At 46.6% G+C, this 24186-nt stretch overlaps 1 protein-coding gene across 1 annotated transcript; it reads left to right on the forward strand.

Annotated features, from left to right (window-relative positions):
• Positions 1-9479: 9479 nt before the first annotated feature.
• On the forward strand, positions 9480-22733 carry LOC133357759 (peptidyl-prolyl cis-trans isomerase FKBP9-like). Its single transcript, XM_061575874.1, has 10 exons — positions 9480-10071; positions 14666-14811; positions 14962-15151; positions 16358-16503; positions 17488-17677; positions 18150-18295; positions 19032-19218; positions 19873-20018; positions 20483-20646; positions 21113-22733. The coding sequence occupies exons 1-10, from the start codon at positions 9833-9835 to the stop codon at positions 21293-21295; spliced, it is 1737 nt and encodes a 578-aa protein (XP_061431858.1). The 5' UTR covers positions 9480-9832; the 3' UTR covers positions 21296-22733.
• The last annotated feature ends 1453 nt before the right edge of the window (positions 22734-24186 follow it).

Below are 24186 nucleotides of genomic sequence, written 5' to 3' on the forward strand. Positions count from 1 at the left end.
TTCAAGGCTGACAAAGCGCACGTGTTCGCCAAGGGGTGGGGAACGCTCTCCTTTCAAATGGAAAAAAAATGGAACGTCACGGCCACTCCGCAAACAATTCCAGAACTTTCTTGTTAAGGACAGTAGTAGGATCCCTGCTATTATTTCCATTTAACCTGCCCTTTGTTGTATAATAATATACATTGAATCACAACCTTTAATTGCACTTTCCATCTAATGTCTTTAATTCAAATTTTTTTAAATTTTTACGTCCCTTTAATATCAATTTGGTTTTAATTTTATGATTTTTCTTATTATTGTGTTAATTAAATTTGGTGTAGTTGAATAGGCTGAATATATTGGCAATTTGTTGTTTGCACCAAATCTCCCTAAAACGAGAGATTTCATCTCACTGGGCTCTCACTAAGTTGTGAATATGGGATATTAATGTAACTTTATACATTGTAGTACAGTATTAGTTCTTCAAGACGAAGCACATTTCCTGGAGAAAAAACCGTGATGGTTGTTTGGCCTCACATGCTGCTTTATATTCGTGGAAACATCTGCAAGAAACATCACAAAGCGATTATTTCGTTTCAGAAATTCTGCAATTAATGTCAAAATAAAAGAGCAAGTTCTGGCTCAAAGCTTGACTGGACTTGCGCCCACACAATGCCACATTAGACAATGAATTGTGGATTACATATCCCCATGCAAGCGTGCAACCAACCCCATGCACGAATTTCGATGGGTAGAACGATCATGCTGAGTAGATTATAATGCATGAAGATCTTGGAACGAAACATCGGACATACCGAACAACACGCCGTATAACCTCCAACACATCAAAGTGACCCATATCTGACTTTTTCGTCTATTTAATTGTCGTTTCGGTTATTTACCGTATGTATACTTTGCTCTTGAACAATACTTGCTTTTGGGCTATCAATTAGCATTCCGTCATCATGTAGGGGTATATGTGTAGCGGTAGCTCGTGCTAATTACAGTTATGTGCCGGTGGGTATGCAAACCAGTTTGTACAATCACTTTTGAGACATGGGGCCTTCAGAAGCAAAAATGTAGCCACGTGTCACTACCACCACCACCACCCCTCCCCCAAACTTTCCCATCCATCCCTCCCTCCCTCCCTCCCCCGATCTCTCCCCCCCACTCCATCTCCCCACCCTCGGCTGCGCTGTGGTATGAGGTCTAACACCCCCCTCTTGTCTCGTCTAGTGGCCTGGAAACAAATACTTCGTGGTGCCATTGCAAGTACACTGGGTTTGCAGTATTCGTGTTCGGCTTGAGCGTGCACCCAAAAACGCACTCGTGCGGATGGCCACATGCACTACAATGGACCCCACCTACCCGCAACAAAGGGATGTTTTGTAGCGATGTTGGCATATTGGGAGCCAGGACTAATTCATGACAGATACACCGCGGACAGACGCATACGTGGCAAAGGTTAAAATGCTGATGCAAATTCCTAAACGCAATACTGTATTTTATTAAAGCCATACAGGCTATACGAGACCTACTGATTAGCATATCGTGTAATCCCTTTGGCAATCTACTGCCGGATGGTCACAACAACCAAAATACCTCGTTCCGTGTCGGTCATTTGGTGGTTGTTTGGCCATACTTCACCACGCTGGTAAATGCTTATTGGTAAAGAGAGGTCCACCCGGGGGTCATCACCCCCCCCCCCCCCCCCCCCCATGGCCGGTTAAAAAAATCACTCCCTACTGACTTTTGTCAAGGCGCTTTTCCTCCTCCCTCCCAGCTTAAATAGACGCTCCAAGCCCAGGACGTGTCATTCAGACTCTGTCTTATCGACAGACCTGTTCTTCACCTGAGGACGGCTGCTTGCGTTGTGGCCGAAACGTCGTGAGAATTATTTTATTGTGTTTTATTTTTATTATTTTATTATTTCCATTCTACGTGACTTTACCGAAAGAACCAAGAAGACGTGGCAGGGGTGTTCACGGTGCGCGCTAACCACAGCGCCACCGCTCTGAGCAGGGGCCCGCATGAGTGCCAACACTGAAGGAGACTTTCGCCTCCGTTAGGGCGGTTTCTAAGAGTTTTCGCACTGCGGGAGGAGGGAGGGAGGGAGGAGGGGGCCCACACTTCATTCCGAAAGCCACGCCAAAACCAAAGCAAGGTTCCCCTGCGCGTGGAATGTCCCATCCCAATGCGCTTGCTTGCGCAGACTCTATTACGTTGTTACATACAGTATAGTAGTTTAGAGTTGGGGTTTAAAAAAAAATCTAACTCCATCTTTCCCGGACAGTTTCGTGCTGTCGCAAGCCAAGACGACATGTGCGAGTGATTTACCATCTCGCTGGTTTACGTGGTGAATGTGTGACGCACAAAGGCACACTCTGCGTGTGTTCCGGATATGGAGCAGTAGCAAAACAAAGGCACACTGCTGGATTTAAGGGGCGTTTGAACACTGGAGTATGAACGCGGATTGGCCTAATTACATATTAAGTGTGCAGTATGCTGAAGTACTGTATACGCATGATATAAGCACGACCCCATCGCGAGAAAGGGCAGCTGTGCTTATATCCAAAGTGTGTTTGTATCCGAAGTTCGCCTTCCCACCAGTGTAATTGTATTCGTGTGTATATAAAAAAAAACCAGCGGGCTTACATAAGTTGTGCTTATATCCAGCTTCCCAAATGCCAAGCTTAACCGCTGAATGCAAAGAATTTTTACCCAAAAAAAAAAAATCCACAACCCTGTTCTCCACGCAGCCCGTGGGCGCCTCTCTGTGAATTGTAACCTCAGCCCTTTGCCGCTTCACAGGGAACAGCTGATCATCGGCCAGGGTCATTCCACCGCTGGATGAAGGCCCCCTCCCTCTCCCAACGCTGTCTCGCGACATCTCCACGATCCTTGCGGTGCATCGATCCACTCGGAGCACTCGCACGCGAGCTGATTCCATCGCTCCGTCTCTTCGGTGGTCTCGCTCGCTCGCTCGTTCGCTCGTTCGCTCTCCATCTCAGACGCGTTGCGTTCCTTGACTGCCAACTTCAAGGGTCAAAAGAGTAACCCCCCCACACACACACAAATTAGACAGACGGCCCTTGTTTAGAACCAGAGATTGCTCATTCAGACTAAAGTCTCTTTTTTATTAAGGGAGATCTAAGTGATAACGGTACTGTAATAGCTTTCAACCCATGTGGATCACCCGTATTCTTGTACCGGGAAGTTAGTTTTCAGGTCCATACGGCGTACAGCCGTTTCAATGCGGACAAAAAAAGTGTTTTGTATATGTATTTGTCTTCTTGGTTCTTTCGGTAAAGTCACGTAGAAGGGAAATAATAAAATAATAAAAAGAAAACATAATAGGGGTTATTATGTTTTATTTTTATTATTTTATTATTTCCCTTCTACGTGACTTTACCGAAAGAACCAAGAAGATGAATCCCTGCAGTATCGAAATATGTATTTGTGTTTCTCCCTTGTGATGGCACTTTTGAAGGATGAACGTTGAGATTCATAAGAGCACGGGGTGACCAATAAGGTCTGAGTTACTGTCAGGTCAAACGAATGCTGTATAGCAAAGCAATGCATCAATACAACATAATTCAATCGTGTACAGTCCTTGATCAATCCACTGCCAGATGAAGGCTTCCCCACGCCGTGTTGATCGTGACGACTGTTTGACCATACTTCACCGCGCTGTGTTGGTCGTGACGACTGTTTGACCATACTTCACCGCGCCGTGTTGATCGTGACGACTGTTTGACCATACTTCACCGCGCTGTGTTGGTCGTGACGACTGTTTGACCATACTTCACCGCGCTGTGTTGGTCGTGACGACTGTTTGACCATACTTCACCGCGCTGTGTTGGTCGTGACGACTGTTTGACCATACTTCACCGCGCTGTGTTGGTCGTGACGACTGTTTGACCATACTTCACCGCGCTGTGTTGGTCGTGACGACTGTTTGACCATACTTCACCGCGCTGTGTTGGTCGTGACGACTGTTTGACCATACTTCACCGCGCCGTGTTGGTCGTGACGACTGTTTGACCATACTTCACCGCGCTGTGTTGGTCGTGACGACTGTTTGACCATACTTCACCGCGCTGGTCAGTGCGGCTTCGTGAAGGGTGATGGCACAACACAAGGCTTAAGTGGAAAGTTGATTATGTTTTCTCCTGATGACGATTGCTTGCGTTGCGATTGAAACGTAGTTTTTTTTGTTCTTTGAACCTATCTACGTGACTTTCCCGAAAGACCCAAGAACATGGAAAGTTGATTATGTTTTCTCCTGATGACGATTGCTTGCGTTGCGATTGAAACGTAGTTTTTTTTGTTCTTTGAACCTATCTACGTGACTTTCCCGAAAGACCCAAGAACATGGAAAGTTGATTATGTTTTCTCCTGATGACGATTGCTTGCGTTGCGATTGAAACGTAGTTTTTTTTTGTTCTTTGAACCTATCTACGTGACTTTCCCGAAAGACCCAAGAACATGGAAAGTTGATTATGTTTTCTCCTGATGACGATTGCTTGCGTTGCGGTTGAAACGTAGTTTTTTTTGTTCTTTGAACCTATCTACGTGACTTTCCCGAAAGACCCAAGAACATGGAAAGTTGATTATGTTTTCTCCTGATGACGATTGCTTGCGTTGCGATTGAAACGTAGTTTTTTTTGTTCTTTGAACCTATCTACGTGACTTTCCCGAAAGACCCAAGAACATGGAAAGTTGATTATGTTTTCTCCTGATGACGATTGCTTGCGTTGCGGTTGAAACGTAGTTTTTTTTGTTCTTTGAACCTATCTACGTGACTTTCCCGAAAGACCCAAGAACATGGAAAGTTGATTATGTTTTCTCCTGATGACGATTGCTTGCGTTGCGATTGAAACGTAGTTTTTTTTGTTCTTTGAACCTATCTACGTGACTTTCCCGAAAGACCCAAGAACATGGAAAGTTGATTATGTTTTCTCCTGATGACGATTGCTTGCGTTGCGATTGAAACGTAGTTTTTTTTGTTCTTTGAACCTATCTACGTGACTTTCCCGAAAGACCCAAGAACATGGAAAGTTGATTATGTTTTCTCCTGATGACGATTGCTTGCGTTGCGGTTGAAACGTAGTTTTTTTTTGTTCTTTGAACCTATCTACGTGACTTTCCCGAAAGACCCAAGAACATGGAAAGTTGATTATGTTTTCTCCTGATGACGATTGCTTGCGTTGCGGTTGAAACGTAGTTTTTTTTTGTTCTTTGAACCTATCTACGTGACTTTCCCGAAAGACCCAAGAACATGGAAAGTTGATTATGTTTTCTCCTGATGACGATTGCTTGCGTTGCGGTTGAAACGTAGTTTTTTTTTGTTCTTTGAACCTATCTACGTGACTTTCCCGAAAGACCCAAGAACATGGAAAGTTGATTATGTTTTCTCCTGATGACGATTGCTTGCGTTGCGGTTGAAACGTAGTTTTTTTTTGTTCTTTGAACCTATCTACGTGACTTTCCCGAAAGACCCAAGAACATGGAAAGTTGATTATGTTTTCTCCTGATGACGATTGCTTGCGTTGCGGTTGAAACGTAGTTTTTTTTTGTTCTTTGAACCTATCTACGTGACTTTCCCGAAAGACCCAAGAACATGGAAAGTTGATTATGTTTTCTCCTGATGACGATTGCTTGCGTTGCGGTTGAAACGTAGTTTTTTTTTGTTCTTTGAACCTATCTACGTGACTTTCCCGAAAGACCCAAGAACATGGAAAGTTGATTATGTTTTCTCCTGATGACGATTGCTTGCGTTGCGGTTGAAACGTAGTTTTTTTTTGTTCTTTGAACCTATCTACGTGACTTTCCCGAAAGACCCAAGAACATGGAAAGTTGATTATGTTTTCTCCTGATGACGATTGCTTGCGTTGCGATTGAAACGTAGTTTTTTTTTGTTCTTTGAACCTATCTACGTGACTTTCCCGAAAGACCCAAGAACATGGAAAGTTGATTATGTTTTCTCCTGATGACGATTGCTTGCGTTGCGATTGAAACGTAGTTTTTTTTTGTTCTTTGAACCTATCTACGTGACTTTCCCGAAAGACCCAAGAACATGGAAAGTTGATTATGTTTTCTCCTGATGACGATTGCTTGCGTTGCGATTGAAACGTAGTTTTTTTTTGTTCTTTGAACCTATCTACGTGACTTTCCCGAAAGACCCAAGAACATGGAAAGTTGATTATGTTTTCTCCTGATGACGATTGCTTGCGTTGCGATTGAAACGTAGTTTTTTTTTTGTTCTTTGAACCTATCTACGTGACTTTCCCGAAAGACCCAAGAACATGGAAAGTTGATTATGTTTTCTCCTGATGACGATTGCTTGCGTTGCGGTTGAAACGTAGTTTTTTTTTTGTTATTTTCTTTGAACCTATCTACGTGACTTTCCCGAAAGACCCAAGAACATGGAAAGTTGATATTTAGATAAACGCTCGGCATGTCACTGAAATCTACTGATTTTTTTAAATGTACATACAGTATGTGTATTTTGGGGTATAATGTAGTATCTTTAGTAGCTCCAGGGACCACGTGAACTAATTAATAATATAATCCACACATGAATCTTAAAGCATCGATAATTTAAAACTGCACCACTCATGATTCATGAGCTTTGGAATCGATATTAATCGATCCATCGTGAAAATCATTAACGTTACATTGCAGTATTTGGTGATGCTGCTGCGTCGTTGGTAGTGAGTGATGCACAAACAACAACAAACTCAAACATCCGTCATGTGCTATTAAAGAGGGACTCTGCTCGAAACATCACCTATTGAATGTTATTAATTTTAGGGTCACATTATTATTGACGAAAGTGTTGAGTTTTATGTCATACAGATTACATTCCGTTTCGAGGATACACTTAGAGGCACACGCCTTCAACTATGTACTCTAGAGCTGAACCGTTCGAATATTCCAGTATCTATCACTCTACCGCTTATTGGTTGGATCACTTAACTTATCGGATATAATGAAAAGAGTTGGAAAAATGCATCGCCTGTTCCCACGCGTGCCGCTGACCTTATTGATCACCCCGTGCCCTTATAAACCTCAACGTTCATCCTACAAAGTCACAAGGGAGAAACACCAACAAATAGACATTTATTTGCACATCATATGGACCTGAAAACTCAATTTCCCTGTAAACCATATGGGTTGACACGCTATATTCAAAGTCATGAATAATCGATTATAGATATTTCCAATGGGAAATGCTGCGGCAATTATGGTCTTCATGGAATATATACGTTTTTCATTGAAGAGCGATCTTCAACAGCACCTGAACAGAAGCATTCGAACCAACCACAGAGCAGTGCACCCAAATCTCAACGTTACCACCACCACCATTGGTGGTGGACACGTGGAGGCTGTTATTATGACTCATGATAACAATCTTCAAACAAGCGTGGCTGTGGTTTTCAACCGATCTCTTTGCAAGTCTGAAACAAAGGAGTATTGCTTGATGGCAAAGGGGTGTGTGGGTAATCTATTACCGAATGGTACTCCAGATAGCATTGGCGGGCCATACATTAACAAAGACAAAGGTCCCTCATATAGCCTTAACAGACTGTTGGGGCAAGTGCTGTTAGTGAGCAGCACCTATGAAGGCCGAAACAGCACGCGAGGGGGTGGGTGGCCAAGCACCACGCCCGGCCGCCTTTGCAGTGGCAATGTTTGGACACCGCACCAGGTACTCATTCGAGGCTGAGTCGACTTAGGGGAGGCCCAGGACCAGTTCAAATAAACGTCACTGGTGTTGGTCATGAGCGGGAATCGAATTTGGGTCTCGGGGTTGGAAGCGCAGCGCGCTAACCGCTACACCACCGCTCCCCACACATGAACGTACACACCACCTACCTACCTTTCGCCACTGTGCAAAGAAGCCTTGCCAATTGTTCAAAGAGGCCCCTTTCACAGTGACATAATTTGTTGTACCAATATTAGAAACACTGTTGATGATGCCAGGTCGAACGTAATCCCTGGCCAAGATGCTTTGCAGTGACGGGTAAATATCGTTCGAATACTGCGTGGTAGCTGGGCCACGTGGTGTATGAAACTAAGTCGTGTGCCGGGTATAGCCCCGCGGGCTCTAAAGTTCCCCCATCTGCTTCATGGACATTCCTGACACCGAGCGGTGTGAGGCTGCTCTTAGTTGAAGCTTGCCCCAATACTGTCACACGTTATCGCAGTGTCGACTAGGGCTGAACGATTTGTGGAAAATATCTAATTGCGATTGCGATTAAATGTTTTAAAGTCAAGCTTCAGTTCAACATTCGCTGTGTAATAGATGTAAAACATGTGATGGAGCATTACCACATGATACCATAAAATCTGAACTGCTCTATATATTCGAATGCAAGGATGAGAACTTAAAAGATATAAATTGCTTCCAACATGTATTTATTAAAATGTGTTAATTGAAATAGAACAATCAAACATAGAACAATTGTTAAGTTAAATAAATAAAGTTATAAAAATAAAACAATTCCAATAAGTAATATGACTTCAAATCGCTAAAAAAATATTTCGATTTCAAATTGATTAATCGTTCAGCCCTTGTATCGACCATGGGGGGTTGTTTGACCATAACTTCTTCAACCATCGCTGGTCAATGCGGGATTGATGCACATAGGGGATTGATGTCATTACACGGAACGCCACAAACGCACCACCATGCTTTGGTTGATTTCGTCCAAGGGGCATAAACCATCATCACGCGAACTCTGATCATCCTCGGCGGTGGCTATTGGCTGAACCGTCGAACAAAGACGATCGTCAGATGCGCTTCTGCGGTGGCCGTCTGGAACGCTCTTCCGATATTGGGAAGCCACTGGAGCTATGCACTTTTAAATCATCTACATTGAAAACTCACTTATTTAGAACTGCTTTTTGTCTTGTGTTGATGCCCCCCCCCCCGTCGCACCTCCGATTAGCACGGTTGGCTACGTACGGTGCGAAAGAAGGTCAGCTTACAGGGTGGTCCAGATGTCTTGGGACCCTCAATGAGTTTAACACGTAGGCTTTTTCGCGACCAAAATTATCCATCGGAGGTTTCTGTTCTTTTGAGACCCCGATATTTCTTCCCCCGTTTGCATATTAATCCGTTTTAAACAAACCCTTTCCTATTAAAAAAATGAAGTTTTTATAGACTTGAATGGGGGCATGAGGTGGAGTGGGAGGTGGTGGGTAGGAGGTCACACGACATCTGGATCAACCTTTACATACAAGGGGGTGGTGGGGGGCAAGCTAGCGGGACGATGCAACTTTGTTGCAAGAGAAACGCTGGAGGTGGGGTGGGGAAGTGGGGTGGGGTGATGCCTCGGCCCCTAATACAGTGAAGTACTAAAAGGGGCCCAGCCCCACCGTGCAAAGAATTCATAGACGTGGCTTCTCCCCCTCTCCAGTTTCCCCCCATCAGTCCCGCCCATCATCAACCCTCCTCCTCATCATCATCCCCTCCCTCGTTTCTCTTCCCCTCCATCCCCTACAGCATCGTCGCCTTCGCTCCCTTCTAGAGAAAACCACGACACCGAGCGGCCAGCGACAACAACACACACAAAAAAAAACCCGCAAACCCCAACCGAGGAGGAGGAGGGCGAACGTTTTCCATTGTTTGAGTTGCCTCCAAAGAAAGTTTTCACGGTTAAATTAAATCCAAGTTTGGTTTAGAATAAAACTTAGCTTGCTTTTGGGTAAGAGCGGTGTGTAACGAAGGTGAAAGTTCAACACCACCCAGCGCTTCACCGCTAATCTCAAATTCCGCTTGGCCGAGTTAGCGGAATTCCATTTATTCCGCCCTTCGCTTGCCCGAGGTTTGACGACTAAAACGATGGCCATCAGCGACGGATCGACAACGGTGATGAAGGTGACAAAGCTGCTGCTGCTGCTTGCGGCGGTGGCAATGATCACGACCGTGTCGGGCGCGTCTGGCAAGAAGACGGCGGTGGATGCGGTGGAGGTAAAGTCGGTCTCCTCGCCGGCGGAGTGTCCACGGCGGGTGGCGAGCGGTGACTTCGTGCGCTTCCACTACAACGGGACCTTGAAGGGCGGCAAGGCGTTCGACTCCAGGTAAGACGATCATGTCTCAACAAACACAACCACCAAGAACCAAACACAACCACCAACAACCAAACACAACCACCAACAAACAAACACAACCAGCAGGTGATCGGTGCCTACTCAGTCACTCACCCACCCAAACTCATCGGCAATCACGCTCACGGATGAGGCTCACGGATGAGGCTCCCGGGTTTCCCCACTACCACCACCACCAAAACGAAACTTTCGACTCGCATTTTGTTAAGCGGCGCCTCCCCAATCACCGCAAACTCATCAGGAACCCCGCTCACGGATGATTCTCCCTGGTTTCACCACCAACCACTACCAAAACGAAACCTACTACTCGCATTTTGTTCGATTGCAGAGTTCTATGTTACGCGTTAAATGTCGCTTCTAAATCCGCTTCAACGCCCCTTCCCCCCCGCCGGGCCACGGCTGAACAATCAGCGGAGAGTGGTGAGGTTGGCCGTCATCCAGCAGTGGATAGAGAATAGGACGAATATTAATAGCACCCCTACTCTTGTCGGTGTGAGCAATGTCACAAGCTGGGAGAATATGCACTGATTTTTTTTTTATGCGAATTGTTCATAATTGTTGGCATCTAGCAGTGGATGGATGATGGCAAGCGGCTGCTGATGAACTGCGTGAAGCAGCAGCAGCAACTGTGCACGGTCGTGTGCACGTCACAGCTGTTCATTGCCCTAACGTTGCGAGACGTGTAACAACTAATACAATAATATTCCTTCTCGCAACTGGTTTTTTTTTAGCAATGTGTTAGCGTGAGTATTTTTTTTTTACATTTTTTTTCTTTCAAAAAATGTTTTTCCAATGAACCGAGACATTTTAAAAGTTCGACGACTCTTAGCGGAGTCGGTGACAGGCAGACGAATACGACATGCGCACTTGCAAAATGTCCTCTGTCTCTGTGTGTGTGTTTCCCCTCTGTGTGTGTGTCACTCTGTGTGTGTGTCTCCTCTCTCTGTGTGTTATGTCACTCTGTGTGAGTGAGAGATTTGAGTGGTCGGGGAGCGGTGGCGTAGCGGTCAGGGCTACGAGCCCGGTGACCCCGAGTTCTATTCCCGATTATTGGAACGGGCTCTGGGCCTCCCCTAGGTCGACTCGGCCTCGAATGAGCACCTGGTGCGGTGTTGTCGTAAACGTCGCCACGAGGGAGACAAAGGCGGTCGGGCGTGGTTGTGCTGCCCCACCTCGTGTGCCTTGTCCGTCCTTCATAGGCGCTACTCGCTAGCTGCACTTGCCCCAAGTCTGTTAAGAGGCTACACGGGGGATCTTTGTCTTTGTGCCGGGCTTGAACCCACACAGAGTAAATCACAGTGGTGAAATATGGTCAAACAACGCCCCCGGCGAGATGGGAGGCCCTTAATCCAGCCAGCAGTGGATTAAATTGTTGTTGTTAGTTACGCAGTTGCTACAAGACGTCGCGACGTGATTGTTTATTATGTTAACATGCGGCAGGTGAGATTTCAACTTGGATCCATTTCTAGATACCCTGCTCATGTCTCGTCGGTGAGTTATCCGACTCGTAACCAGCCGGGTATCTATAAACGGATCGCTCATTTTAATGGTAATAACAGGCGTCAGGATTATTCAGTGCCATCGGAGCTTTAAACATGTCACGTGCAAACGCTATTGACACACACAGCAGTGTGATCGACACTTTACACATGCTACGTTGTTCGCATATTTCTGCAGTAACAGTCGCTGGCAAGAAGTAAGAAGTACAGTGCACAAAGGAGACACACATCCACCACAATGCAGCTACGCGCAGCCAGGGGGCCCACCAATAAGCCAAAACTTGCCGCAACAAGCCTCTTCTGAGACTTCCAAACATTCTTGCTCCGAGTCGCGCTCGCAATTCACGTTGCCGTTGGGGCACGTGGCCGCTTCCCTCGTTGAAATCTCCTTGCAGCTTGTGTCAACCACTTAGACTCTTGTCCCTTCCTTCCCTGCGTCTTCCAAACTCGAGGCAGCTTTTTTTGCATCGCCACCCTCTCTCCTCTGCCCTCCGGCCGCCGGTGTTTGGTGCGTTGATGTTTGTCGACAACTCTTTGCAAAATTTCGATTTAAAGCTTTCGTGACTGCAGGGATTCATCTTCTTGGTTCTTTCGGTAAAGTCACGTAGAAGGGAGATAATAAAATAATAAAAATAAAAGATAATAAAATAATACAATTCTCACGACGTTTCGGCCACAACGCAAGCAGCCGTCCTCAGGTGAAGAACAGGTCTGTCGGAAAGACATCGTCTGAATGAACACCACCAAGCTTGGCAGCGTATATTTAAGCTGGGTTAGGGGAGGAAGAGCGCCTTGAAAAAGGAATTTGCATATCAACAGATAAATTTAGCATATTTATGGGAAATTCTTATATGGGATTAGTACTGTTTGCAAGTTGAAATGTCACCAAACGAACCTCAACGTCGCTAGGTGTTGCTAAGGTGGACATTAAATGGTGTCAAAAATATCACCAAACAATTGACGTCGTATCGAACATAGCAGACCCCGACATCATCATTAATACAAACCTGCAATCATGTCACGAGACCATTTACTAAGTATCAAACTGATTCAGCATCATTAATGCATATCAGAACTTGCTCCATATCTCCATAATGCCTTTGTCTCCAGAAAGTTGCCAGTGGAAAATCCAGCTGAATCAATTGCACGGTATTTCTATGCATTGCTTATTACCCCCCGAATGGTGAAACCAGTGCAGATGTGTTTTGTGTTGAGACCATATACAGTTTGTTAACAATCGTCCACAAGGCCTGGGAAGCCGGTGGGAGAAAAGCTTTTTTCATTTTCAAACTGGAGATACAAAAGAGAGAGAATTGTACATGTTATTACCTATAATGCAACACTGAAAATTGCACGGATACGTTTTTGTAATATAGTTATAAATAAAGCTCGTTTATATCTATTTGCAAAATTGGGTGCCTTGTCTGCAAGGAAATTGGGCCACGTAGCAGTTTTCGAAGGGCATGGAGTGGGTGGAATATATCACCAACGTGGCAGAAAAAGTTGCTGCTTTTCACTGACCAATCGCTAAGGGACATCTGGTGGCTTAGAGCGCCCATCCCCACCACTGGGATTCACATATGGAAGTCACGCCATGGCCCTCCTTCTTTCAGGGGGTCTGACATGCCTGTGGCAGATGACGACACCCTTTGCCAAAAGAGATCCAATGCATGAATCCGTTAAGCAACGCATCTTTTTTTTCTTTCATTAATTGACTTAGGCGCAAGGAATGTTACGTTGGAGAGCTGTGGCACAATGGTTAGCACACTGCTACGAACTCGGCGAGACAAAGTTTGATTCTGGCCATGGCTATCGTCATAGAATTGTAAGATCAACACCAGGACCACAGTCAGTGGGAAAGGACATTTACTAGTTTGTGCTACACCATTCTTTCATGATGTCAAGATATTGTGCTAATCATTACACGTCAATCATTATATTTTTCTCTGGACTATTTAACACATTTGTTATAAACCTCGTGTGTCCTGGTGACGCATCAATGAATGAGCAGCATACAGTGAAGCTGCCTAGCAGGGCCACCAAAATAGTTATTGAAGGCTCTAGGCAAAATGCCAGGTGAGATCCCCCTTCTGCCAAGAAGCAGTAACGCAGTGGTTAGCGCACTGCATTATGAACTCTGTGATCCGAGTTGCATTCTGGGTCACAGCTAGCATCAGTGATTTGTTACATCTGCAGAGGTCATGAAACACCACCCTCCCTTCACTTACACAGAATGATGAAATTTTGTCAAACTGTGCGCTCGTGAAATAAATGGCATCTGGACGACTTCATGATGCAGCAGTGAATTGTCAAATGGCTGTAACACGTAGTGTTTTGTTGTTAAAACGCCGAGGTCTGTAACCAATGAATTCACACATCTGTTTGTAATTTCCCCTTTGCACCACAGTCTTCTTTGTAAAATAGGCTTTAAAATTATTTCTCGTGTAGTTATAAATACACACGTATTATTAATAAAAATCCTTTACTGTTTCGCCCATGTGCAAATACATCTACAGTATTTACATGGATATTTCTGAATCATAGCTTTGGAGATGTCTTTTGCACCATAGCTGTAAATACATGAAGGCTGCCACGGACAGAAAGGGCTCAAATGTGTACCACTTTTGGTTTTCAAATTTTAAGTGGAATCATTTACAAAAGTCTTTCATTCTAACAATAGTAGTATGATTATAGTAATGATGATGAAAACAAACATTCCATGAAATAAAAAGTAGTACAGCATGAAGGTAATTTAACAAATATCGTCATTCATCACTCCGTCAGTAGGTGTCTCAAGGGAGCAGGCATTCGGTTTAATGTTTTTTTGGCCACTCTCCATGGCAGGTCACTCTTTCTCAAACACCGCGCGTGCATTTTGCAAAGGAGAAACTTCGGTGATTTTTGTTTTATAAATTGCTCATCTTTGCACTCATTCCAGTTTCTTCATCCATACGCGGAATGATGGACAGCCGTCTTTGGATAAATCAGCAGCGGCGTAGTGCTCTCAAAGGGACACTTTAACACAATAAGATGTTTTTGTGTTTTTTTGCTCCTGCTATCGTGTGCAGCTACGAGAAGGGCTCCACCTACAACATGTTTGTAGGAAAGAAGCTGATGGTCGCCGGCATGGACCAGGGCCTGCTGGGCATGTGCGTCAACGAGCTGCGGACCATCCGTGTCCCCGCGGCACTCGGCTACGGCAAGGAGGGCCTCGGTACGAGACACTCGCACGCGACACTCGGACAAACACCGTCTCGGTGCACCACTGCGACGGCCTTTCGCGGTTGTGCTGCAGAGTGGACACGCGGGTGAGCGCTTTGAATCTCCCTCCTCTCTTTCTCTCCGTCTCCCACCACATGTGCAGGCGACTCTATCCCAGCCAATGCGGAGCTGTTCTTCTCCGTGCTGCTCGTGGATGTGTGGAACCCCGAGGACAAGGTGGCCGTGCACACGTACTCCCTGCCCGAACCATGCGAGCGCAAGGTGCAGTCCACCGACTACGTGCGCTACCATTACAATGGCACGCTGCTCGACGGCACACCCTTCGACTCCAGGTAAGGGATGAGGATTCAACGTTTTGCATTTGCGGGTGCGCCTTAGAGAGTGCCTCGCATCACATGTCATCTCAAATAATTCCAACACCCTGCTGCAGTGTCGTCAAAGGGACAGCAGTGGCAGCTGGCCCTGTAAAGAATTAAGTGTACTTTGGTGAACCAGATCAAGTGAAATACCAAGATGTAAGATGATTGTTTTTGTACAGTCCTCGGTGACCGAGTTTAAACTATCAACTTGCTATACTTGAGAACCCCGTTGAACCACAAGTGGCTGATACCTGGATTCAAACTCAGGCTCTCAGTACTGCCAGCTCAGTACTCTGACCTCTGACCTTAAAACACCCAGCGGCCTGCTGCTGCACTTTTTCTGTTTTCTCTCACATGCATCTTTCTGTGGTTAAAATATACAAGGGTCGATTTATCTCCCCAAAAGATGTTACGGATTTACTTTTGTTAGCTAAAGTGATTAATTAAATGCCACTCGACCAGGACCTCACCTTTAAATAGAGTAAATCTATAATTAGCGTTTTTTAGGATGAAGCAACTGTATTTAAGAAATTGCACATGGATGGCACGAAGATTATTTCATCCTTTGCCAAACATCATCATGAGCCATGTCAATCTACTGCTGATTGAAGATGTCCCTAAGTTGAAGGCCACTTTTCACAATCTTGCACTGTAATAATCCCCCAAGCACCTGCATATGCGTTAATTTCGCTCCAACTCGTCGGTTGACGTACCCTTGAATGCATTGCATTCCTTGGCTACCGCTTTTCATTATTAAGATATAACAACACTGAAAAGGTGTGCTTAAAAGCAGGAAGACACAACTCCCATCATGCTTTGCATGCATATTATGTGAGCAACTCACAGCATGAACAATGTTCAGAGAGAATTATTTTATTATATTATTATATTATTTTATTATATTTTTTTATTTTATTATATTATATAATTTTATTATGTTTTATTTTTATTATTTTATTACTTCCCTTCTACGTGACTTTACCGAAAGAACCAAGTAAATGTTCTGAGCCTTATCTACGCTACCAGTTCGACAGAGCTGAATGAGTGGCATATTTCTAAACCATTGGCAATCATTGTAAAACATGCCACCCTGAATTCCCTTGTCTTTGCCCCCCTATCCTTCATAACTAATTTGTCGCTCCAAACCCAATCCCACTTGTCGCGCTGTGCGTTCTACAGTTACACCCGCAAGTCGACGTACAACACGTACGTGGGCATGGGCTGGCTCATCGCGGGCATGGACCAGGGCCTTCTGGGCATGTGCGTGAACGAGAGGCGCTTTGTTACCATCCCCCCTCAACTGGGCTACGGAGAGTCTGGATACGGTGAGCGTATGGCCCCTCCTGTCTCATTGTGTGTGTGTGTGTGTTACAGTTTGGGGAGTGGTCGGGTAGTGGGTGGTTAGCGCACTGTGCTGCAAACCCGGCGAGCCGAGTTCAATTCTCATTTTTGACCTATAACAGTGGCGAATTTGAACCGGTTCTGGTCTTCCTTTAGGTCAACTCGGACTTAAATGAATACCTGGTGCGGTGTGTGAACATCAGCACTGGGGAAACAAAGGTGGCCACCCACCCCCTCGTGTGCCGTGCCAGCCTTCATAGGTGCTCGCTAACAGCACTTGCCGCAGCAATCTGTTAAAGGCTATGCGGGGGATCTTTTTCTCAATTTTATTTCGGTACACATGCACCCTCTATAGCTCTGTGGTGTGTTTTTGAGTTGTACCACATGTTGTCTAACACGATGTCTGACGTTTAGTGCGTGTCATGGGGATTATTTGACCATACTTCACACTGGTCAGTGCAGGTTGGTGAAGGTGGGGAGCACAGACGTTGGGATGTAGCACAGTACAATAGTGGAAATTGCTGCACTGCCCTCTGCTCACAATGTATCCTCGCAGCAGCCTGTGTCACGCATGGCGCTCGCCCATCACCTGCATTGTGCCTGATCTCATCAGATCTCGGAAAAGGCAAATAACAAAGTAACTCGACACATTTGTCAGTAACACGATAATATGACATTTCGAGCAATAGCCCTTCTTCATTGCATATAAACACAGAGGCGTTGTGTTTGCATCATGCGATCTCGGAAAGAAGCTCAGTAGAGTTAAACCGCACAGTGTGGGGAGGTTCTCATCCAGCAGAGGATTGACAAAACAGCTATTCATCTACATGTGCTCCTGTGTTGTGCACGCTTATGTTGACCACTGGGTGAGAATGCCAACTCTACGCTGGCGGCGTTTTTCTGCCCGTAATTCTCGTGCTACGTTTCGTGCGTCTCTTTGTCTCCTTGTTGCGGCGTCACGCGCACAGACCCCGTGATCCCGGCGCAGGCCAGCCTCGTGTTCGACGTCCTTTTGCTGGACCTGCACAACCCAAACGACCGGGTGGACATTAAGACGTACCTCGTGCCCGAGAACTGCACCCGTAAGACCAAGTCGAGTGACTACGTGCGCTACCACTACAACGGAACTCTGCTCGACGGGACCCCGTTCGACTCAAGGTGCGACCTTCATCACAATGTTCGCAGTGCCACGCAAGATTCCCCCCCCCCAACCATCGCACACTTTATAATACGCTTCTGTGGTGGTCTGGAACGCTCTTCCATCCGATATTAGGAAGTCACTGGGGCTATGCACTTTGAAATCATGCAGATTGAAAACTAATTTATTTTGAACTGCTTTTTGTGTTTAGCTCGTTGTCCTTCCCCCGTACCTCCGATTAGCACGCTTGTCTGCACACGGTGCAAAAGAAGTTCAACATATGTAACAAACAAAAACATTCGCAGTCCTTTATCGAAGGGCATGGCATGTGGCATCAGCCATGGGGGGTTGTTTGACTATACTTCACTGACACGCTGGTCAGTGCAGCTTGGGGTCTAGAGCGAACCCGGGACCAATTCGGATATCACCTGACAGCCGGGCTTGTAGCTCCATTTCTTCGAGCTGTAATTTATCCAAATGCTTGCGTTGCAGCCACTCGCGCAACCGGACGTACAACACATACCTGGGGCTGGGCAATATCATCGCGGGCATGGAGGAGGGGCTGCTGGACATGTGCGTCAACGAGCGCCGCATCGTCACCATCCCGCCCCACCTTGGCTACGGAGAGGGCGGCACAGGTACGACGCGTCCGCGGAACACAACCTTGCTGCAGCAGCTTCCGTCCAGCGGCACACTCTGTTGGCTCGGGTTTCCGCCATGCGGCAACACTACAATGTACAGTCAGCTCTCGATTAACGATGCAGGGTAATGGTGGGGAGGGATAGCCCGGATACTTGAGCTGCACCCATAAATGTCCACCCCCTTTTCCACAAACTCCTCCTTTGGATGAGCTCTGTGCCTACTTTTAGCCTGTTGCATTGGTAGGGAAATTTCAGGCCCGGTTATGACCACAATCTCCTTCATTAATTCCCCTTATTTTCTCGACGATGGGGCTGATCTCTCCTTTTTCAGTCTCGCACCAGCTTCACAGCTTACTTGTCGCCATTTTTGTCTGATATCTTTCTTCGCTATGCCAACCCAGCGCATATGTTGCCCTCTTGGACATGCGCGTAGACCTGGTCACGCGTGTAAATCTGGACACGTGTGTAAACCGCCGGGGTCATCTTTCTTGGATCATCTCCATCAGTGTCACCACCTCTTGTCCCACTCGTTCTCTTGTTGCTTCATTTCGTATTTTCAGCGGTCTAGACAGACACGCTCATTTCTGCACTTGCTCATGTTTATCGGTTGGATTTCCTCAATGTCGTTGCTCTCGTCAAAAACATCGAATTCATCGAAACAACAAGAGGCTTAGCATGCCCCAAACTGGTTATCTTAAGCGTCGTGTCTGCTTGTGTCTCCGAATCACGCAAGGTTCCATCCCGGGCTCGGCCGTGCTGGTGTTCGACATCAACCTCATCGACTTCCACAACCCCAAGGACGAGGTGCAGACGGACTCTTACTTCCAGCCAGAGGAGTGCTTCCGCAAGTCGCGCAAGGGAGACCTGGTGCAGGTGCACTACAACGGGACCTACATGGACGGCTCACCGCTCGACTCCTCGTGAGGGCACATGCGCGGATACGGGACGATGGGCACGCGACACCCGTGCGATGCATCTTGGGTGCACTCACGGCGGCCTGTCGCGCCATTTATAATCACGTTGCGGCGGATGTGCCCTCAGGCCCCGTAAGTCAATCGACGCAATGTGACAACGATTTTTGGTGGGAAAATGGCGGAAGTAGCGCCGTATTCGTGGCGGCACTTACCCTTTTGGATGAATCTCTAAGGACATGACCGACTGGGCCTATGACCCAAATCACCCGGAATGCACCCGGTCTCACCAGATCTCGAAAGCCATGCAGGGTTGAGCCTGGATAGTACTTGAATAGGTGATCACCATGCACAGCAGATTGCTCATGGCTCCTGTGGGGCTTGGTGGTGGTTAGCAGAGGGCAGTGCAGCAAACTCCATCGTCTATGCTCCCCACCTTCACCCCTCACTGACCAGTGTTTGCGTACCAACTCGCACCGACCATCGTGGTTGAAGTACGGTCAAACAACCTCCCACCACTGACACAGCATGGGGAGGTTCTCATCCAGCAGTGTCTGGACAAGAGCGCGAATGCGATCACACATGTTGAGCACCTGCGTGCGTATTTGCTCTGTTTTCTGCGCACACTCACACACACTGTGCCGACGTGTGCGCGTGGGACAGGCACAAGTATGGAAAGACGTACGACCTGATACTGGGCAGTGGCCGTGTGGTACTGGGGCTGGACCAGGCGCTCACGGGAATGTGTGTCGGCGAAAAGCGCATGGCGATCATCCCTCCGCACCTGGGATACGGCGAGCAGGGCATCGGTGAGGGATTTCAAACCAGTGCCGCACGGATTGGTTTCATCTCTATTTTTTACTCGGTTCCCTACCCCCGCCCCACCTCGTGCCACGTTTGCAGGAGTCTTATAACGTTTCTCTTTGGCCAAAGCATCGGGCCGAGACCTTGGCAAGTCACCTAACACGTCTAGAGCTGGATTCTTCAACTGCATTTAGCAGCAGGCCACATAATGAAACTAGCAATTGCTGGCAGGCCATGTGACATCATACGTCACGTGATGTCTTCATGCCATTTTTTCTCTGTGTCATTGGCACCGTTATCAGGACCCACGTATATGTACATATGCTGAACTTCTTTCATACCGTATGTAGCCAACCATGCTAATAATTGTATTTGCTCTATCCGCCCGTGCGTTAGTTTCCTGCGCCTCTATGGGTGTGTGCCTCTACTTAATGCTCGTTTTCGCGTTTCTCCCGGTGTCTCCTCACAGATGGCGACGTTCCAGGGAGCGCCGTGCTCGTGTTTGACCTGGAGCTCGTGGCTCTGCAGGAGGGCCTGCCCGAGGGATACCTCTTCATCTGGGACGGGGATGTGCCCACCAACCTCTTTGAGCTCATGGACAGCAATAAAGATGGCCATGTCGATTTGGAGGAGGTGAGATGCACTCGCACGCAGGTGGGCATAGCGGAGGAGAGAGAGCTCGTTAATTGGAGGTGTAATGGTTGACCACTCCGCACTTCTCCTCAACTCTGTGGATTTAGGTAAACCATCGTGATTTGGGGTTGCAATTTGATCGAAGAATCGGTTCTTTTTTACAATTTTCTGAATGGGGGGGGGGAGGGGCATGACCGTGTCAATGTTAACGTTAAACACATTTGAAATATGGTCTGCTTTTTTGCATCATGCATTCTCCCCTAGTGTTCACCCCCGATGCATGTAAGGAAATGCTGCACTGCCTGTTGCTTAATGGAACAAGAATTAAGAAGGGAGGCTGAGCTTTCAGCAGGAGAGGAGAGGGGGGGAGCTGTGTAACCCCCTCTTAGCCTCTCCCGACGCGACGGGGCGAACTCGCCACCGACCTCTGACCTCCTCCCTCTGTATCGTCGTCTCGTGTGCGCAGTTCACCGCCTACCTCAAGGCGGAAGTGGCGGCCGGAAAGGGGCGGCTCGCCCCCGGCTCGGATCCGGACAAGGTCATTGGTGAAATGTTCACTAACCAGGACCGCAACAAGGACGGTCGCATCACGGCGCCGGAATTCAAGCTGAAGGCGGAGGAGGATGCCGAGAACCACGATGAGCTGTGATGAGGCTTGGGAGCAGGAAACTACATGAGCTGCGTTGCCTGTATCTCTCCCTAGAAAGCAACGCGATGTTCCCCCCCTCCCCACCCTCCCCACCCTCCCCACCCCCCCCACACTCCCCACCCCCCTACCCTCAGCTATTCCCCCACCCTCTCTCCCTACCTGGGGTCCCCTCCTGTATCACCTGCCCTCGCAGTCGTTTGCCCGCCCATTCCAGCCATCCTGCCGCCCCCCCCTACGGCTTTGCTGCTCAGGCTGTGCCACCTCCCCCAGCAGCTGTAAGCAGTCTGTCCTTCAGCCACACAGAGCCACCGTAATTCCGTCTCGCTCGAACGTCTGCCTCTCCTGGCAGAAATAGATGTCGCAAACGGTGGAGCAATCGGTCATTTTCAAAAAATGCAAATGAAGATTATTCGCTAAGTTTCGACGCAGGCCTTAACCTCCCCGTGCCTTTCGTATCTGTATTGAGGAGTCCGCGTGGTTAGGAAATGTTAAATAGAGCCTCATGGACGATATTTAAACACGGTTTCAACGGACGAGGGCGGGTGTAGTTGTTGGACATGTTGTGGAAAATTCAAAAGCACGTGTGATGTTGCCATTTTTTAAAACTATATTTTAATACGTTTTTTTGTTTAATATGGTCTTTTAAAAATATGCATCGTTAAAGATGTATTCATGGTTTTGTTTTGTTTACATGGGAATCCTCCTGTGTCCAAATAATATTTCGAAAGGGTTCTGCTGTGGGGAGTTTGTCCAATTTTTGTTTTAGTTTTTGCATGTGGTGTTATTAGTAGAAGGGGAGAACAATTAAATTCAGCACTGATAATTCAGCAACTTACTTGCTGTACTGCCTCTATCCTGCAGGTGTCTCTCAGGCTCCAGCTGTTTTTTTAAAATACAAATGCAGTAAAAAAGAAAAAAAAATTGGCAGAAATGTACAATGTCAGAATATCAGAATGTCCAGGATTATTTTCAGTTAAAAGTCTGGAGCGGAGATGGGCGATTTGGCCTTTATCCAGCGGTGGATTCAAAATTGCTATGATGAAAGGTGCTGAAACATTAATGGAGTATAAAAAATAACGGTGCGGTTTGCGGAGCCTAATTCATGCGTTTGCATGAGTAAAGTTTCTTGCCAGTGTTATAGAATAGGTCACAGCTGCTATTTTCTGCAGATGTGTCCATTGTTGTGGCAATGTTGAAGTTGTACCCCTGTGTACAGGTCTGTGTGCTATGCAAATAACTTGCAACATTTCTGTGAAATCCGAGTGTCGTTTGGGTTTCAGGTAGCAATGCGCAGCTTTACGCCCACATTTGATGGGCATTCTTTTAAGTGTTTTTCTAATCAATTCTGTTATTCTTGAACATTGAACCTTCTTTTTTATTTCACCAAATTAAAGTGCCTACCCTTGAATAAAACAGTGTATGGTTTTAACGTCCCACACCAGTCTCCTGCCTCAAAAGTGTTCACCCTCAGCATCATTAAACCACACAAAGTTCCACGTGTGTTATTTTGCAATGAATTTGCATATTTTAAACAGCGCCACGAGTGTCCAAGTGGTTCTCTGGGAAGGACAACCCTTTCAGTGGTTGTGGCATGGATATATGAGAATTACTAATGGATTGTATCTGATGTATGCTAATGGTAAACTAAAACTTACTTACCGAGTAAAGCCCACTGAGCTATGAGCTCTTTTATTAGATATCTCAAAGTAGCTTTTGGAAATTTACAGTAGCCAAATCCAAATGGCGGTTTCTAAATGGAGAAAATTTCATGGCACTAGAAGGAGAGTGCAAACTCCGAATAGGCAAACCCATGACCTGCACAACAGGCAAGGGAGATAAAATCCCACCACAGCACCATGTCACTACATCCTTCAACCATTATATGTACAGGTAGGAACAATAGTTCCACACTGCCCACCAGGGATTATTTGTCTGTCGTGCATAGCCACGCCCTCGATTTGTATTTCATAGAGCGCTTCGGGCGGGCTCAGCACCACGTGAGGCGCCGCCCCACGCAGCTTGCGCCGCGTGACACGGATCGCACGAATGCGCTGTCCAACCAAGTTCCGACCTGCCCACTCCGAAGGAACGTGTTTGAGCCGCATGTCACCTTAGATAACCCGAGCATGTAGTTGTATACAGCCAGTGTCCCTACTGGACGTCATCAGTTTAGTTTGAATACGGCCTTGCCCGCAGCATCTGCCACCATTTTAAAATTAACCGACTATTGGCTCTTGGCCCAAACTGTCCAGCAATAATTGACAAGTGGCACCTACCAAAAGTTAATTACTTTCCAAGAACGGTTTGCTATATTTCCTTATGAATATTTTAGGGGCATTTAATATGAAATTAAGGAAGTTGGCTTTAGCAGTTGTGGTAGCTAAAAAAGACTCCAAAGTTTAAGATAGTTTTTTTCAGCAACTAGGGCACAAAGCGATTGTAGGGGAGGGGGCGGGTATGGGGACGAGTGGTTTTACTTGGAGGATTACCACACCAAAAAAGGTTGAAAACCACTCGATGGATTAATTGCTTAAATCCCAGTCTGAAATCAGATAGACTCCATGCATTCTCCACTGTGTATGCAGCAAGAACCACACAGCCTGCAAAATAAAAGTCCAGATTATACCGTTCTATTAGCTCATCTCTTTATACTGAAACAATATTACTGGTAGGAACCACCTGGTTACACCAGCCCACAGGGGATTATTGTGTCCGTCCGTCGAGGGGTGGGGCTGGGTGGAGAGGGGTAGGAGGGGTGGGGCTGGGTGGGGAGGGGCTGGTTACCCCGTGGTGCCCTTATAAAACTCAACGTTTAACCTACTTACGCTGGCTTGCAGAGGTGGGACAAAGTCATTGTTATGCAAGTCCAAGTCGAGTCTGAAGTCATCAAA

Source organism: Lethenteron reissneri, chromosome 7 (genome assembly GCF_015708825.2).
Source record: "Lethenteron reissneri isolate LAM-NWPU_2019-01 chromosome 7, ASM1570882v1, whole genome shotgun sequence".
NCBI lineage: Eukaryota > Metazoa > Chordata > Hyperoartia > Petromyzontiformes > Petromyzontidae > Lethenteron > Lethenteron reissneri.